Genomic DNA, 17,826 nt, shown 5'->3' with positions numbered 1-17,826 from the left:
ATATTATTTCTGGGAATGCTTCTGTGAATATAGCTAAAGGACCACTTTGTAAGAAGGCGGCTAGAAAGGTTCTTATTCTTCCCCTCCTCCCTTCGCACCAACCCCTGGTACAGTAGATTTTGTAACAACAAAATTCATTAGCGTCATGTCCAGGAAATAAAAGGACAATCATGTCCAAATGCCAAAGGCTACACAACTACTTACCAATAATAGCAAGAATCCTGCTCAAAAAGGGAAGTGTAAGGTTGAGTTAAAAAACAAGAGGCTGCATGATAAAAAGACAGATATGTTTGGAACAGATCAGACTTTTGGTAGCTGGACTTTTTGTTTGCCATTTTTATTGAACCACCCCTACTAGTTGTTTGGCAGGAAACTTAATGGGTATATGAGGTTGTCCAGGAAGTTAGAATCATCATTTTCTATCTTGTACAACGTGACATAGAGTTAATCAGTTAAAGATTATTGCCAGTAAAAGAATGAAAGCACAATGCAAACACCAGAAAGCACATTGCCAAATTCTTACTTACATGAGCTGCCTTTCAGAGGAAAGGTTCCATCTTCTTGCACAGTTTGTGATGCAAACTTCAATACTTTGCTAAGGCCAAGGTCTGCCACCTTTAAATGTCCAGCCTCATCGCGTAAAATGTTTCTGCAATCTTACTGAACAGTGAAAAGCTTGAACATCTTACAAATGCACCCTAGACACTAGACACAAGCACATGTATTGTGCAACCAGTACAAGCTATGATAACATACTTATTGCAAAGCAGTTGCATTGGACACACCACACTTACTTTTTGTGCAACCATAGTTTTGAAGACAACCATGTAGAAAGAACGCAACAGGCACACTTTCTTTTTTTCCATGAACCCATAGATATTAATGTCTAAAGATGGCCATATTTAAATGGCCTAAGCCCTTGGCGCCATGTATCACTTGTCTATGTTGTGGGGCTTGGGATACATGTATCACTTGCATGCATTGTTACCCATGCCCCCATTAAACCTTGTGTGTGTATATTCTATAATAGATGCATGGTCATAGCTCCTTAGAATATTTCCCCATAAATATCACAATGATTAATTAACACTTTAAAATATGTGACACTTCCTGCCCCTTATATTTGTTTTTGTCCTTGAAAATGAAATTGAGGTCTAATTGCAAAGTGGGAAACCTTTTTGGGAGAGTGGTTATGTGCTCCCAGCATTCTCTTCTGAAGAATCCTTCCATTTTACCAAACATTATTGATAAACAGTATTCCAAGTTTGCCTAGAACGAGCATCTAAAATTATTTGAGGCTCACATGGAAGGGATCATTCATAAAAGAATTCCACTATCTCATCTCTTGGACAAGATTCTTGGCTTACATGAAAAACTGGATGTATCTTACTTGTGCCACAAAGCTGGAGCTTAAGCCATTTCACCTACCTGAAACCTACCTTAAGTGTTGTGAATGGAATCAACATGAAGGATTATATCTGGTGGAAGGGTGTGCTTGGCACTATTCTATACAGACTCTATTATAGGTATGTACTCTTCCCAATCAGTTTTCTATTTACTTAAATATGTACAAAGCCTATCTTTGAGGATTTGGTTGACCCTTTCAATTTTCCCATCAGTTTCACCCTTAATGAATTGGCACTTCTTACAAACAATTGCAGAATCTAGGACATCCTTATGTATTCCAAGTCAATAAAACCACCTTTTCATAGAGCTATGAGTCTTGTTAACTCTTGAGTGTCCAACAATAGGACTATCATGACACTCATAGAGTATTTGGCATCAAAATTGTTGACCTTTCCGGGTGCACACTCTACCTTTCTAGAGAAAATAGCCATTATCTATGGCATAGTCCTTCCACTTGAATCCCTGTCAACACCTCTTGATAATATGATATTCCTTTCTCAGTGAAGACACCATCCTTTGGATTCTCTCTTTCAATGGTCTCCCATATTTTGGAATATGTAGGATCGACTAATATTTCCCTCTAATGGATTCAAACACATCACAAGTGAATTGAATAAACCTCAATTCATTTATTATAGGTGTCGTACTAGGGAATTTGCAACAATGTTGAATTTCCATTTTCTATACTTGAATTCATAGTCCAACTCTTGATGAAGTTCAGTCTATCCTGCTTTATCAGCTCGATCAATAAGCCAGTTATTGCTTTCTTGAACAAACCAAGGTTGTCAGGTATGAAAGGTAAGATACAATATGGCACGATAAAATATGGTACTAATAGGTACCTTATGATTTTATAAGGTGCGGTATGATATTAGTACGAAAAAAAAACAAAAACTTGATTATTTTGGATTATAGATAATAGAACACATGTTTACAACTAAAATAGCAATGTCACTTTAGGAGTTAAGAGGATGAATACATGAGGGTAACAAGGTAAAACCTCATGCACAACATGCGCAACGCGCTACTAGAAGACAGATGGGAGTGTATACATAAATACATCATACAACAGAGAGAGAGAGAGGGGGGGAGGGGGGCGGGGGAAGGGGGGGAACTTATTGTGGTGGCTCCGTCCTCTACACGACTTGCTATTCCTCCAGTATTGACCTATTGTGGTGGCTTCGTCCTCCTTTGCATTAGCGCTCATCCTTCATCGTCGACCTGCTATGCCAGCTTCATCCTCTACCTCCCGCTCGAAAAGGCCTCCCCAGTCGACCTGCTCTTGTGCCTCCATCTTGTGCTGTATGTTCGTCTACTCCATTGATTCCTTCTCCTCTGCAAGTTCAACAGGAGTTGCTTGCGACTGCGATAACTGTCAGATAGAGTTGTGTAGCATACCCGCCTTTATTACGTGATGAGTAACGTTTTAGTAATCACCCAAAGTTTACCTTCCAACCGTTGCCATCTGTACTCTAACCAGAATGATCGGATTTTGTCATACTCTATAACCCTAGGTCTATCCCGTAGGAGAAGCGTCCTGCCGTTACCCACGGAGGACCGACCTGAAGGTTCCTAATTGACCTAACAGTCATCTATCAACAACTAGCTCACATCCGGAGGTGTCCTTCGAGAGGCTTTTTGTCCGAAAGGAGCGACAGATATTACCCTTGGTTCATGGAGTACAATACTTTTTTCCAATAGCAGACTAAGGATTTATGAAATACCTCGCAGTGCTTTGGCATAGCCGTTGTACCTTTCTCCTAAAATAATTTACAGCTCAGGTTTTGAGACCAAACCCTAGGTAAGTCAGCGAATTGGCCCTTCCTAGAGTTTCTTCCTAGCATTTGTTTTTGGGGAAACCTCTCGGCTAACTAAGACCACCCTGCCATAGGACTGGATTTGTCGAGAATACATCCACCCGCTTCCCTCTATGGAAGTTCTTAGTTATCTAATTACCTACCATATTACGTGAAACATATAAAAATAGCTTCATTAATTAAAAAGAATCATTTTATGCACAACTATTCGTTTGCGTAATTTACTCATGGACATACAATCAGAATAAAACAAATTCATTGATTATGTTCCATAATGTATGTTCTCCCGCCCATACATGAGAAAAATTACAATTTCACGTGCTGCCTTATCCGGTGCATTTGCACGTCACCAAGATCAAATCCACCTATAGCTTGCGTTTTTAGGTATCCTAAGTAGAACTTGGGCCATATAGGGGACCAATTAGTTTCCAGGTATGTCAAGGATTTACTAGCTAGAGCCCCCCTGGCACCCTATCCACCTCCTACTTAATACAATCTCTCCTAGGAGACCTCTCGCCATCGGAGCTGGTCCATGCTTCTGCAGCAATAAAAACATTCCTTCTTGTTATGGAGATTCAACATCTATCCTTGGAAAAGGTATAGGGCTCCTCAATTTTTATATGTTCCAATACTTAATTCAATTGAGATCTAATCTAGAAAATCACAAATAAGATTGATGCCTTCAAGCAGTTATGACTTTCAAGTGATGATTAATCTAGTAGCAATCGACACTTGAATTTCACATAATGAACTCTTCCCCTTGGAATTTAACTAAGGGTATCTAGAGTTTGGAGTCTCTAACTTCCCAGTTTAAGGTTTATTCTTGTAACCAAGTTTCTTGGCCTTTTCAATTTGAATTAAAGTAATTTCCACGGTTTAAAAAATATATATATACATAAATCTTCTATTAGAGCTTCTAGATTAAAACTATATCCTTGGCTAGTTTCTTTAAGGTTTCGTTCTTAATAAATTCATCTTGAATTTACTAGTCTTATTTTCTATGGGGTTAGCATTAAACTTCCTCATGATTTCTCTTGAGTTCTAGGTTTTCATAGTTCTCCCAATAGTTTCTAGCCTATAAGATGTTCTAATAATTTACCAAGTGAATACTCTAAGATTGCAGTATTTCTCAAGAGACTTATCTTATTTCTATTGAATTTGGATATAAATTTTTAGAAAAAACCTGTGGTATCGCGATTGGTAAAGGGTTGTTATCCATGCTCGTGACTCTGTTAATGACTCGGGTGCTCGCAACTCTGACTGTTGCTTCCACGTTAGTAGGGTCATTCGCAATTTTTGCTTTCGAATTCTTTTTCTTCAAGGCCATGACAAAAACATGATTCATAGAAGAAGAAGAATATGACAGTAATATTGGTTGGAAAGGGTGTAAGACTCGATGATGATCATGATGGATATTGCGCGATTCAATGATGTAGGCCTCGCAGATGGTTCTTCTTGTCTCGTGGAGAGCAATACTTCTCTCTCTCTAGTAGGCGGAATAAGGACGAGAGTAAAGGTATGACTTCTAACCGGATTAATAGAATATGATAAAGTTCTTTAGTGTTTCTATTCTCGGATTAGAGTAGAAGAGGATGAGAGACCTTCACCATATCCCCTTCCTTGGGTTGAATGAAATGATGTCTCTTCGTCTCGTGGAATAGAGTCTCCTCCTTCTCAATTAGCGTCTCGTCCTCGTCAAGATTGCTCTTGTTCCCCTTTCTAGTCATCCCCAAGCCCTCAATTTATAGTTTTGCAGAGGGGTAAAAGAGAGGTTGCTTGCTTTTTAGCATTTTTCGATGACATCATCAATGACAAAAGAGAGAACGCTTTCTTTTAGCGCTTTTGATGACATCGTTGATGACGTCAGAGAGGGAGCTCAATTTTTGTAGCACGAAGATAGAAATTTACGAATCTATTGCGAGTACCGTGTGGTGCGTCATAGAGCGGCCGTCACTCCAAGCCTTATGACTAAGGCGATGACCAAGGCATACTTGGCAATGGGCTACGAAGGCTTCGTTTGTGCCATTGGATGTGCGCGAGAATCTCTGATTAGCTTGTAGGAAAATCTTCCCAGGAGGTCACCCATCCTGACAGTATCGTCACCCAAGTGCACTTAACTGCGAAGTGACTATCCACTAGGCTAGATCTTTTTGTTGTTCTATACTATAAACATGGTTTTAATAAGCTAGTCTTGGGAGGGTCTCCCAAGTCTTTCTTCCATAAACTGGCATATAATACCTCATTAATAATAATAATTATCTTCATAATTAGAGCTAGTTTTTTTAAAAAAATTAAGTGTGCAACATAAATCAATTTTCTTTGAAATGTATACGCACATTAAAATAAACTAAGTAATGGGGACATTACAAATTGGGTTTGACCTTCAAGCTGCTATGGGATTTGGAGCTGTCTGTATAGGGTGCTGCCCTACAATTTTGTGACCTGGAGACAGTCTGATAAGCGACTTTAGCAGTGAGAGAGACAGTCAGTGTTCAATATGGCAAATATGCAGGAATCAAATAGCATTGATGTGGCTTTTCTTGAGTAGCATATAGGACAAGGGGATGATAAAGATTCGACGGAGTCGGATGGTGACTCTTTGGCTGATGATTCAGGATAGTTGATGGAAGGGGATGAGATGGGAAAACGCCGTAAGATGTCAGTAGATGAACCAATTCTGTGTGCTCCGAATTTGCTTCGATAAGATGTTCATGTTCCTTGCTCTCAAATTGATGGGTCTCTTCGGTTTATGCTTGCCACTGCAAACAATCTTATGTTAGATTATGTTCATGCTAATGAGGGTAAAGCGGGCTCCTTACCAGAAGGGGATCACGTGGCTACTATCATGGGAATTGACTTGGTTTTACAGCAGATTGTTGCTTTCCATGAGAAAGCAACTATCTTTTATTTTACGGGAAGGATTTCTTTGATTACTAAGATCCATGTCTAGTTGGAGTCCATGCTTGTCAGTGTTGATGTGCATTAAGATAATGTTTCACGGCAAGTGAAGGCCCTTCTCATTGAAGAGATTTATGATGGACCAAGATGGTTTTTTGACGTTCTTTTTCGTACCCCGAAATGCACGCTCACATTATGCATTGTATTCCTTTGTTCATGGATGGTCATTTGGTACATATGGTCCCATGGAGACAAGCCCATGGCTGAGTTTCAAGAGGTGCTTAGGTAGGCATGCCCAATTTGGGTGGAGGTGGTTAATTTTTCTGCACATCTTTGGAGGCTTCTTCCTTTGGTTTTGAGAAACCTTGGTGAGGTATTGGTTGAGCCCCGATTAGCCTCCCGTAGTAGGAACAGGGCTTGTATGCTTTGGGACATAGGGAAATCTTGGCCAACCAAAATTAGTTTTGAGGTCCCTGGGATGCAAACGTTGGTTTTTGAGCTTAAATGGGGCGCATTTGCTGGTCACCGTTTTAAATGTGGTCAATTGGGCCATTTTATTTCTGAATGTGATAGAAGCCCTAAGATATTGCAACGTTCTTTGGATCCTGATATGGATATGGAAGAGCATGCTCCTCAGCAGATGACTCAATAGCAAGAGGTTGTTCCTGGGCCTCTTCCCTAGCACGGACATGATAATGAACATAAGGATGTCTTCCAAGTTGGTATTGAGCATGCATCACACTTGGCTGGTCGGAATTTGCCTCCTTAGGAAGATTCTTAGGTCATTGTGGTTAGACGTAATGCTAGATAAGAATCTAATTTGATTCCTGCTCACTCATCTCCTCAACCAATTACTCAAACCTTTCAACGCAGAGGTAGGGGGTCTTATATGAAACCTGTATCTTTGCGTGTACCTACAGTTGGTGTGGATGATAAAAGGGCTTTTGAGTTTGCTTTGCATTTTGACACACGGGGAGGCTTGTGCCTCCTGAGGATGTTTTCTGTTTGCAACAACATCAGTTTCCCTCTCGTGCTTCGGTTGCTAATTTGCAGAGAGCGGATCTTGTAGATGTGACCCGTAGTGAGATGGAAAGATTTCAAGTTGCGAAAGCTACAGATGTAAAAGAGAAAGGGAAAGTGGTATCTCATTAGTTTTCTCTTTTGTGGTTTACCATGAGACTTGGTTTATGGAATGTTAAAGGCATTTCTTTGGGTAGTAAGCAATATCGGTTGTGGAAAATTGTGCTAGCTCGCAATTGGGATGTTTTTTGTGCTGTGGAGCACAAACAACATGCTTTGGCAAGATCTTATGTATACAAGGATTATATAGTGTTTTTTAGTAGTCAGGCTCCGCATAAATCTGGAGTTATGTTGGTTGTTAGATCATCCCTGCAACTTTCCTTGGTTTCTCAAGACTCTCGCGGTAGATTTATGATGTTGGAAATCATATATGAGGGGGAGGTTTCATGGTTGGTGGGTGTGTATGCTCCTTCTACTGCTTCAGAACGCCATCAGCTTTGGGATGACATGCATTGCCTTTCCATGGCTTGTTATCATTCTCTTCAGCATCCAAACACCTAGGCTAGACTCGACAGTATCTACATTTGTCAGAGTGATTCCTTTCTTCCAGCAATCATTGATATGTGGGTGGAGGGACAACACGTCTTGTCAAATCACTATACTTTGGTGTTGGATTTGACCCACATGCCTATTCATGCCTTTAAGGCTTTGCTTGCTCATTTGCCTCTACATTTTAACCAATCTTTTTTGCTGCAAAATCAATTTTTGGAATGTATCCAACAATTGATTGCTTCTTTTAGGGACAATGCACGAGAGTTGTCCCGTCTGTATGGTATTCAACATGCTTCTTCTTTTCGAGCTGAATTGTAGTATTCACAAACTTTGTTGGCCCACTTGTTGTCTCTGTGTCAATCGGGGGATACCACTGATGACTTGCTCACATGCATTGAATGGTTGAAATGTAGAGTTCAATCTCTTTAAGAGAAGGAATATGCTAAATATAAATTGCTAGCCAGAGTGGAAGCCTTGCATGATAATAATTGTCAATCTCATCAGTTTTTTGCTCGGTTATGCCAAAAATATGCTCAGGAAAATATTGTCTGTTTGTTGGATGAGCAAGGTGTTATGGTGACTAATTCTGCTTCCATCATCCATATGTGTGTTGATTATTATAAATCTTTGTTGGGACCACAGGAGATTCTTTTAGATGCTGTTCACTTTGCTCATCGATACATTTGCGATTCGGTCAGTAATCAAGTTAAGCTTGAATGGGTTGATATCACACAGGCTGAAGTGGAGGATGTGCTGTCCCACTTACCATAAAGGAAAAGCCTCGGCTGGGATAGGCTTCCTAATGAGCTTTTTCCGACCCATGTTGAGCAACTTAAGGACCCATTAACTCGCCTGTGTCAGTAAGTCTAGACCTTAGGTAGAACGCCTTCAGATTGGAAAATTATTGTGATTCGGTTACTGCCCAAGGTTCCTTCTTCGACCTCTTTGAAACAATGGATGTTGGGTGTAAAGTCCCTTCGTCTCCGTGTAAATAGACTTATGGCTGTGAACACACCCTTAATGTATCCTAACATATAAATACATTCTTTTATTCTTTGTGTACCATTACAACGGTACACCTATCTCTGTGTTCACTTACTCTAACTCTCAGCTCTCAGCTCTGCTCTTCAGCTAATGCCTTGATCTCACATGCCATTACGCAATCTCCCCTTCAAACTGGTATCAGAGCATACGGTGCAAACGGTCATCAGGTGTGCAGACGGTTGGAGTTCATGTCGAGCATGGAGATGGCTAGAGTTCCTGACCAAATAGGAGTTGGGTTCCACAAACTGCTGACCAGTGTGGTTTGGTGGGCGTGCAGTAGGTGGAACAACTTGCGGGGAGCAAGCGCTGACAGGCTTCAACGGTTTGAGTGCGACACCTAGAGTCAGGTAGCAACGGGTGTGACTGCAGGAAGGTACAGGCACTTCGTGTCCAGTAGCGACTCGTCACCTCCCAGACGCGACTAGCATGGGTGGCAATTTGATAGGTGCTCCGCCGCCTGACAGGTCACGGACCTGAATGGCCGTTGACTCGCCGTTTTTTTCCAGAAATATTTGAGATTATTTTTGCCTCCTCTCTTTTGGGTGTTCGCACGCACAAGCATAGTGCGCAAATTTGTGTAGATTTAGGCCCAGAAAATTGGGGATTTTCCAAGTGGAGTGTTGCTCATGTAAAATTGAGGTATCTGTGTCAGAAATTGAAAACATTGTGCGCATTTGAATTGGGGATTTCGCCAAATTTATTGAAATTTTGCTCATTCACGTGAAATTTCTCGACATTGGACCCATAAAATTTGGGGCTTTTGCTGTATTGGTGAAATTTTATTCAGCTAAGTTAGATTGGCTAACATTAGTGCACAATTGGACCCGAGAAGGGATTTTGCAAGATTTTGTGAAATTTTGCTAAATTTTCCCAGTTTATGCTTTTGGGAACATGTATTAATGCAATCGGGGCAGATTGGTTAGTGAAATTTTGGGGCTTTTGCTGAAATCTGTGGATTATGGCAAACTTAATGCGTGAAATGCACTTTGGGAATATTTTTGAAGCAATCTTGTTGCCATAAGTAGAGTGATTTCAGCATTTTTTATCTCCCGCTTGTGCGATTTTGGAGAAACTGCAAAGAATTCTTGGTGTTTTGGGTATGACAAGTTGATACGAGCACATATGTATGCAATACACATGTTGGGCAGCTCCCATTGAGTTGATGTATTACTGATTATTCATGTTGCAGCAATCTTAGTGATCATTTGCAGATCTGGGATTGGTGCAGATGTATTTTTGGTGATATTGCTGAAGTGAGAGTTACTTGGCAGTGATGTATGCATTTAATGTATGCTGAAATTGCAGTTATATTGCTGAAAGTCATTCATTCTACTGCTGTACATGTACTTGGACTGAATCTTTTGCTATTATTTGCTGAAAAATTGGATTGAAATCAGCTGAATATTCAGCTCATTTTTGCTATCATAAATTGCAGCATTGAATTTCTGGTCTATTGCTGAAAAATGGTGCAAATGCTTCTAGCAGCAGTGACACTAAATCCCTCTTTGAAATCAGGAGGTTTGATGGCACTAGCTTGGACTTGTGGAAGGATAGGATGCAAGGCATTTTGTTTCTCAAGGACTGTGAAGATGCTCTCTTGGAAACTAAGCTTGCAGCTATGACAAATGTGGATTGGGCTAGACTTAATAAGAATGCCATTGCATACATTAAGATGGCAGTGTCTGATGATGTACTTACAAACATCAAGCGTCTTAACATAGGTTATGCTATATGGAAAAAGCTTAAGGATACTTATGAAAATACAACTCCTGTGAATCAAGTGTATCTTATGCGTAAACTTGTGAACATGGAGTTGGATGAGTCTAAGCTAGCATCTGAGCATTTGAGTGCTTTCATAGGGGTTTTGATTCAGTTGCAGGACTCTGGTTTGACTGCTTTCGATGATAAATTGAAAGCTATTTTCTTATTGATGACTTTACCCGACAGCTTGGAATCTTTGGTTGTGTCACTTAGCAACAACCCCGCTTTGACTTTTGATGGTGTTAGAGGTTCAATCCTCAATGAAGAAATCAGAAGAAAGTCTAGTGGTGAAAGCACTGGCTCAGCTTACCATGTAAGAGGCAGGTTTGAAAAGAGAGGTATTGCAGCCAGTAAAGGTAAAAGCAAAAGCAAAAGCAAAAGCAAGGGCAAACAGTAGGATGTCACATGCTATCAGTGTGGGTGTAAAGGGCATAAAAAGCCCGATTGCCAGTACTTCAAGAAAGAGCAAGAAAGAAAGAAACAACAGGGTAAGAAAAAGAAGGATGATAAGAAGATGATGACAGCTCTTCCTCAAAAGAAGTTGCAAAGGCAAATGTTGTATCTAGTGTGGTCATTGAAGAGCTTCCTAACATTGGAGAGATACTTGTTATAGCCTCATGTAATGATGCAGATATTATGGTAGCAACAGGTGATATGCACATCACCAAAAAGGAGATAATTGATGCCTTACTTTCAGCTCATGATGGGTTGTCACAATCATGGATAGTGGATAGCGGTGCCTCTTTTCATTTTACTCCCTCTTTGGAGTCATTTTTTGAATACAGTGCAGGTCGTCTAGGCAAGGTTTACTTGGGTAATAACTATGCATGTGAGATAGAGGGTGTTGGCACCATTCACTTGGCTCTTGAAAATAGCAAGAGTTGATTTTGCAAGATGTCAGATTTGTACCTGGCATAAAGAAGAGTTTACTATCAGTTGGGTAGCTTGATGCTAAAGGGTATTTTACTACATTTGGTGGTGGATCTTGGAAGGTCCATAAGGGCTCTATGCTGATTGTTAAAGGCAGCAAAAGAGGGACTTTATATTACTTGCACTGTAAAGGATTACCTGACAAGTTCTTGGCTGTGGCTGAAGTCCATTCACAAATGGAGCTTTGGCACAAAAGACTTGGTCATATGAGCCAGAAAGGCCTTCAAGTTCTCTCCTCTTTAGGGAGATTTTATGTAAAAGGCTCTGATCTCGAATTTTGTAATGATTGCTTATATGAAAAACAAGTGAAGTCTCCTTATTACTCTGGTGTCGTTAAGAAGTCTAATGCTCTTGACCTAGTATACTCTAATGTGTGCACTATGCCTATTAATTCGTATGGGGGTGCACGGTACTTTGTTACTTTCATTGATGATTTTAGTAGAAAGTCATGGGTGTATGTACTTGAGAGCAAAAAGGAAATATTGGATTCTTTTAAAAAGTTTCATGCTTTTGTTACCACACAAAAAGGGCTTAAGTTAAAAGCCATAAGAACAGATAACGGGGGTGAGTATGTCTCAAAAGAATTTAACAAGTTTTGTGAGATGCATGACATTAAGAGGGAGTTGATAGCCCCTTATAATCTTGCATCAAATGGCGTGGCTAAAAGATTTAACCACATACTTTGTGAGAGAGTCAGATGCATGCTGTCCACACCTAATCTCCTACAACAGTTTTGGGGAGAGACTCTTAAAACCGCAGTTCATATATGCAATCGCTCTCCCAATCATGCATTGGAAAATGGCATTCTTGAAGAGGTTTGGTTTGGCAAACCTACTTCATATGACCATTTGCGTAACACAGGACCAAACTAGACATGAAATCCATCAAAGGCATCTTCATGGGATATGGAGATGAGGGAGAGATGGGTTATAGAGTTTGGCTTCCTCAGGGTAGGAAGATAGTACGCAGCCAAGATGTAGTATTTAATGAGGCAAAGTTGCTGAAAAATGCTACACATGGTGATCTTGACAAAAAGACGGTTAAATTTCAACATGAACAGCCAGCCATTTAGCAGCCATTAGCTGAAAATTCTGTCCCTTTTGATGCTGCAAGTGAGTAACAACCTATTGTGCTACAACCAGAAGATCATGGACAGCAAATAGATGCACATGATGAAATAGGATAGAAAGAAGAACATGCTGAAAACAGATTACAACAGCAAGAAAATGCTGAAAATCAGCCACCTAGTGATGGTGTGCACATTCCTCAGAATGTAGGCCCACTGCTTGATAACATAGATAATTGGGTAAGAAGGTCTACACGTGTTAGAAGGCAGCCACAGAGGTTTCAGCCATCTTTGGATTGCATTTTATTGACTGATGAGGGTGAGCCTCTGACATTTAAAGCGGCAGGGTCATGTGAAAACAAGAGAAAGTGGGAGCTTGCTATGCAGGAAGAGATGAAGTCTCTATATGCAAATAACACATGGGAGCTTGTACCTTTGCCCAAGGATAGGAAAGCTATTCCTAATAAATGGGTTTACAAGTGAAATGTATTGATGGAAAGCCCAAGTACAAGGCACGGTTGGTTGCTAAGGGCTATACGTAGAAGGAAGGCATAGACTTCGAGGAGGTCTTTTCACCAGTGGTGAAGATGACTACGCTCCGTATTTTGTTTGCTCTCACTGCATCCTTGGATTTAGAGTTGGATCAGATGGATGTGAAGATTGCTTTTCTTCATGGTGACTTGGATGAAAAGCTGTACATGAACAGCCCGAACGATTTGCTATTCCAAGAAAAGAGCATTTGGTTTGTAAGCTGAAACGCAGCTTATATGGGCTGAAACAAGCCCCTAGACAATGGCACAAAAAATTTGATACCTTTATGCTCAGCCATGGATTTAAATGTAGTCATGCAAATCACTGCTTATACACTAAAAAGGCTAATGATGATAGCCTTATTGTGCTGGTTTTATATATGGATGACATGCTGATTGCAGGACAGCCTAAGAGTACTTTGAATGCTCTTAAAAGGCAGCTGGGTTCAGCCTTCTCTTGAAAGATTTGGGGGCAGCTGAACACATTTTGGGCATGCGCATTAAAAGAGACAGAGGGCAACATTTGTTGTTTCTCTCACAGGACAAGTATATCAGCAAAGTTCTTGATAGGTTTAATATGACTGATGCTAAGCCTCTTGGTGTGCCTTTACCGCCACATACAAAGGTTAGCAAATCTGATTGCCTTAAGGATGATGCAACTGCTAGTGCCATGAAGGGTATACCTTATGCATCAACTTGTGGATCTTTGATGTATGCCATGGTTGCAACTCACCCTGACATTGCGCATGCAGTGGGAGTTGTTAGCAGATTTATGTCTAACCCTGGCAAGCCACATTGGGAAGCAGTGAAATGTATCTTCAAAGATACTTGAAAGGTATACAAGAAAAGTGTATATGCTATGGAAAGGGTACACTAGAGTTGCAGGGATTTTGTCATTCAGACATGGCAGGAGATCTTGATGCTAGGAAATCTACCAGTGGGTATGTTTTTACTTTGGCTGGTGGGGCTATCTCTTCGTGTTCAAGCTTGCAGAAAATTGTGGCACTAAGTACTACAGAAGCTGAATATATTTCAGCCACTGAAGCTTCTAAGGAAGCTATTTGGCTTGGCTGTCTGGTCAAGGATTTTGGTCTTTCTTCATGTACTCCAGTGCTTGGTTGTGATAGCTAGAGTACTGTATGTCTAGCTAAGAATGCCATGTTCCATGCACGTACAAAACACATAGATATTCGGTATCACTTTATACGACAGGTCTTGGATGATGGTCTTGTCACACTGACTAAGGCCAAAACCCAAGATAACCCTGCAGACGTTCTCACTAAGTCTCTTGCAAAGGCTCAGCATGAGCATTGCATTCGTTTAGTGGGAATTGGTTAGCTTAAAGGTACCACTTCGGGCCTTTAAGTGGGAGGTTGTTGGGTGTAAAGTTCCTTCGTCTCCGTGCAAATAGACTTATGGGTGTGAACACACCCTTAATGTACCCTAACATATAAATACATTCTTTTATTCTTTGTGTACCATTACAACGTTACACCTATCACTGCATTCACTTACTCTAACTCTCAGCTCAGCTCAGCTCTTCAGCTAACGCCTTGATCTCGCACGCCATTGCGCAATCTCCCCTTCAATGGAGACCAATTTCTATTATGGGTTTCTTGTATAAAATCATCTCCAAAATTATTGACAATAGATTGCAGAAAGTATTTCCACACTTGGTTCATCCACAAGAATATGGTTTCATTAAGGGACAGAATATATTGCACAACATTTTGAATGTTCAACTAGGGATAGATTATGCCAAAGCCTCAAGCTAGCAAATCGTTATGCTTCAACTTGATCTTGAAAAGACATTTTGATCATGTCAACTGGTCCTTCTTGTGGCAGTTGATGTCCACCATGGGATTTGGCTCTCGCATGACTTGTCTTGTTGATACCATTAGTCAGGGTGCAATGTCTCATATAGCACTTAATGGAGGGATCACAAATGAAATTGCTTTGTCTCAGTCTCTTCCGCAAGGCTATCCTCTCAGTCCTTTGCTATTTGCTTTGGTCACTCACCCGATGCTTTCATTGTTGGATAAGTTGATTGATAAAGGCGAGATTGTTGGTGTCTCTTCCCACTGAAGCCCAACTCTTGGGTCAATCTTTGGCAGATGATTCCTTTATGTTTCTAAAGGTTGATCATGCTAATGTTAATCAGGCAATGGCTATGTGGAATCTCTTTGCTTTAAAATCGGGACTCCATATTAATACTCAAAAGTCTGCACTGCTTTCTTATACGGAGAGTGGTTTGCAAGTTTTGGGTTGGCAAGGAGTTGTGTTTTCTAAAGGAGAAATTACATGACCCTTGGGTTATCCTATTGGTGTCGATGTACCCTCTCGTGCCTTGCTTGATTGGACGTCATCTCGCATACATGATAGGTTCATGTACTGGAAATTGCAAGGCTGGTCTCTTCATGTGAGACTTAAAGTTGCTCAATGCATCATGATCAGTATGATCTCGTTTTTTCTACTGCTACTTCCTTGGACTAAGAAGTCTCTTTGGAATTGGTTTAGCCTATTCGCTTTATGTTATGGAAAAAAAAAGGGAACCGTTTGGACCAAGTGTGGATTTCGTGGCAGCATGTGACTACTCCTAAAGGATGGGGGGAGCAGCTTTATTGGATGTTAATTTGCATATGTTTGCTTTGAGATTCGCACTTTTGCAGGCACTGTGTGTTTAGAGTCATCCCTAGTTAGACATTGCAAAAATTTTCATAGAAAAGACTGGCATTTCTTATGGTAGCACAGTTATTCAGGTTTCTTGGTGACATATGCTCAACTCTACAAGGCCTATAAAGGTCTCTCAATCTTTTCTCCTTTCTCATTTGATTGCATCCTAACAAGAGATGTTACGTTTTGCACTTTGGCGCCCTCTTGATATTCGTCAGGAGGAAAATTCATTGCAAGGAGAGGTGCTAGCTACCTCTAGGCTATTGGATTGGCCTAATAAAGATTTGGTGTGAGACAAGTTTAATCGCATGGCTCGTTTGGGGTTGCAAACAGTCCATGATGGTGTCATTCTTGGGTAGCCCCATCTTTATTCTTTCCGGTGTATTTGTTAGCACTTTCAGGTGCCTTGTGGATGTCATGACATTTGGTCGTCCATACAAGACAAGCTTCAGAGCTTTTCTCCTTTGTCTCCTTTTCAACCATCGTCTCCCTGGCAAGATTGGATGTTTGTGCTTCCTCATGATTTTGAGAAAAGGTCAACTAATCAAATCTATCATTAGATGGTTGAGGTCAAGAGATGGATCACTCGAAAGGCTAACAAATTATGGCATATTCAGGATAGCAAAAAGAAGTGGCATGAAAGATTCCTCCAACTTTGGAAGCCTAAAGTTCCTTATCAAGGGAAAGTGTTCATGTGGAGGTTGCTTATTGGAGGCCTTCCAACAAGGGATGTGTTGCGTGCTCGTAAGATCTCCCGTGGTCACTGCATATTTTGCACTACATGTGATGAGACATTGCTTCATATCTCTTTGTCTCTTGCTCTGTTGTTTGACAGATTTGGAGCTTTGTTTCCTGTGTGTGGTTCTTGGCAACTTAGCAGTGGATCTCAGCCCGTTCATGGATTATGGGAAGAATGACTTCTATGTCTACTTTGCAATCAGATTATTCTTGCCTCTTCCATTTCCTTAGATGGACAGCTCTGTGGCATATTTGGTATACTCGGAATGCCTTTATTTTTTATTTTGCCTCGGGCATCCATGGTCATGTGGCCCGTGTTCGTGGTCTCGTGTTATGGTAGATCTCCTCCATGGTTTCAACTGATTTGGTTCTTTCAAACATTGCTGCTCCCTGGCTGGATATTGTTTGCTCCACTCCAGCTGTCCTTTCTGTGTGACATTTGTGTGAGTCTTGGTGACTTGTGTCTGTTCTTTTTTCCTAGCCAACCTGATGGTCTGATGTAAATATTGTTACTTAATTCAATTATCTTCATGAAAAAAAAGAGGAGGGGGGGAGGGATGCTCTTGGAATTGCATATTCATCTTGGAAGTTGAGAGAGAGAGAGAGAGAGAGAGAGAGAGAGAGAGAGTGTGTGTGTGAGTGAGTGAGTGAGAGAGGCTTGAAATTATGATAATAAACATAAGGCTTGGGAGTTGGAAGATAATGTGTAGTCTAGTCTTCATATGCCAAAAATAGCCTTTTTTTTGTACGAATTGGTATGGATACGTACCGTATAGTATGGTACGGTATGAACCGTATTGAACGAACTAGTCCGTACATAGTACGAATGCAACTATGGATCAAATACACTCATCACTTTGGCACTGTACAAATGGTGCCACGTCTTTTTTCAAAGCATGTACTATAACGTATGACTCCCTCGTAGAAAAAATAAGTTTGTTGTGCATGGTAAAGTTTCTTGCTCTCAAAAGCTATTGGTCAATCCTCTTGTAACAAAATGGCACCTATCACGAAAGTACTTGCATCAGTTTCAGCCACAAAGGGTTTATTGGAGTCCACTATATCCAAAATTGCAATGGCAACCATAGCTACCTTAAGCTTTTCAAAAATTCTTTTTGTTCTCTTGCCCATTTGAAGTGTTCAAGCGCCACATAAAATAGTTCATTTTCAAAGATCCCCATTCAGTTTAAACTCTATACCAGCGATAAGTGAGACAATTACTTGGCGTTATCTAGAAATCAGGGTTTCAGTAGTTGCACAAAGTAGAGAAGAGAGAGAAAAGGGTGCACAAGTTACACAATTCACCCCCCAGACTTGGCACTATTTATTTTGAGATTCATTACATTAATCCTTAGTGAATGTGGTGCATGCCTGCAATATCATCCACTCA

At 40.6% G+C, this 17,826-nt stretch overlaps 1 protein-coding gene across 2 annotated transcripts in view; it reads right to left on the bottom strand.

The window, feature by feature from the left end:
* LOC148037895 (serine/threonine-protein kinase 12-like) overlaps positions 1-17,826 on the bottom strand; it is a 169,594-nt gene that overhangs the window by 18,091 nt on the left and 133,677 nt on the right. For both annotated transcript variants that reach the window (XM_087676874.1, XM_087676873.1), the window contains exon 8: positions 528-649. In XM_087676874.1, coding sequence (XP_087533000.1) covers positions 528-649 — 122 coding nt within the window. The remainder of the gene's footprint in view (positions 1-527; positions 650-17,826) is intronic.

This window comes from Lygodium microphyllum, chromosome 4 (genome assembly GCF_053477565.2).
Source record: "Lygodium microphyllum isolate KBCC chromosome 4, Lygodium_microphyllum_v1.1.10, whole genome shotgun sequence".
Taxonomy (NCBI): domain Eukaryota; kingdom Viridiplantae; phylum Streptophyta; class Polypodiopsida; order Schizaeales; family Lygodiaceae; genus Lygodium; species Lygodium microphyllum.
This window is presented reverse-complemented; position numbering and strand designations above follow the sequence as displayed.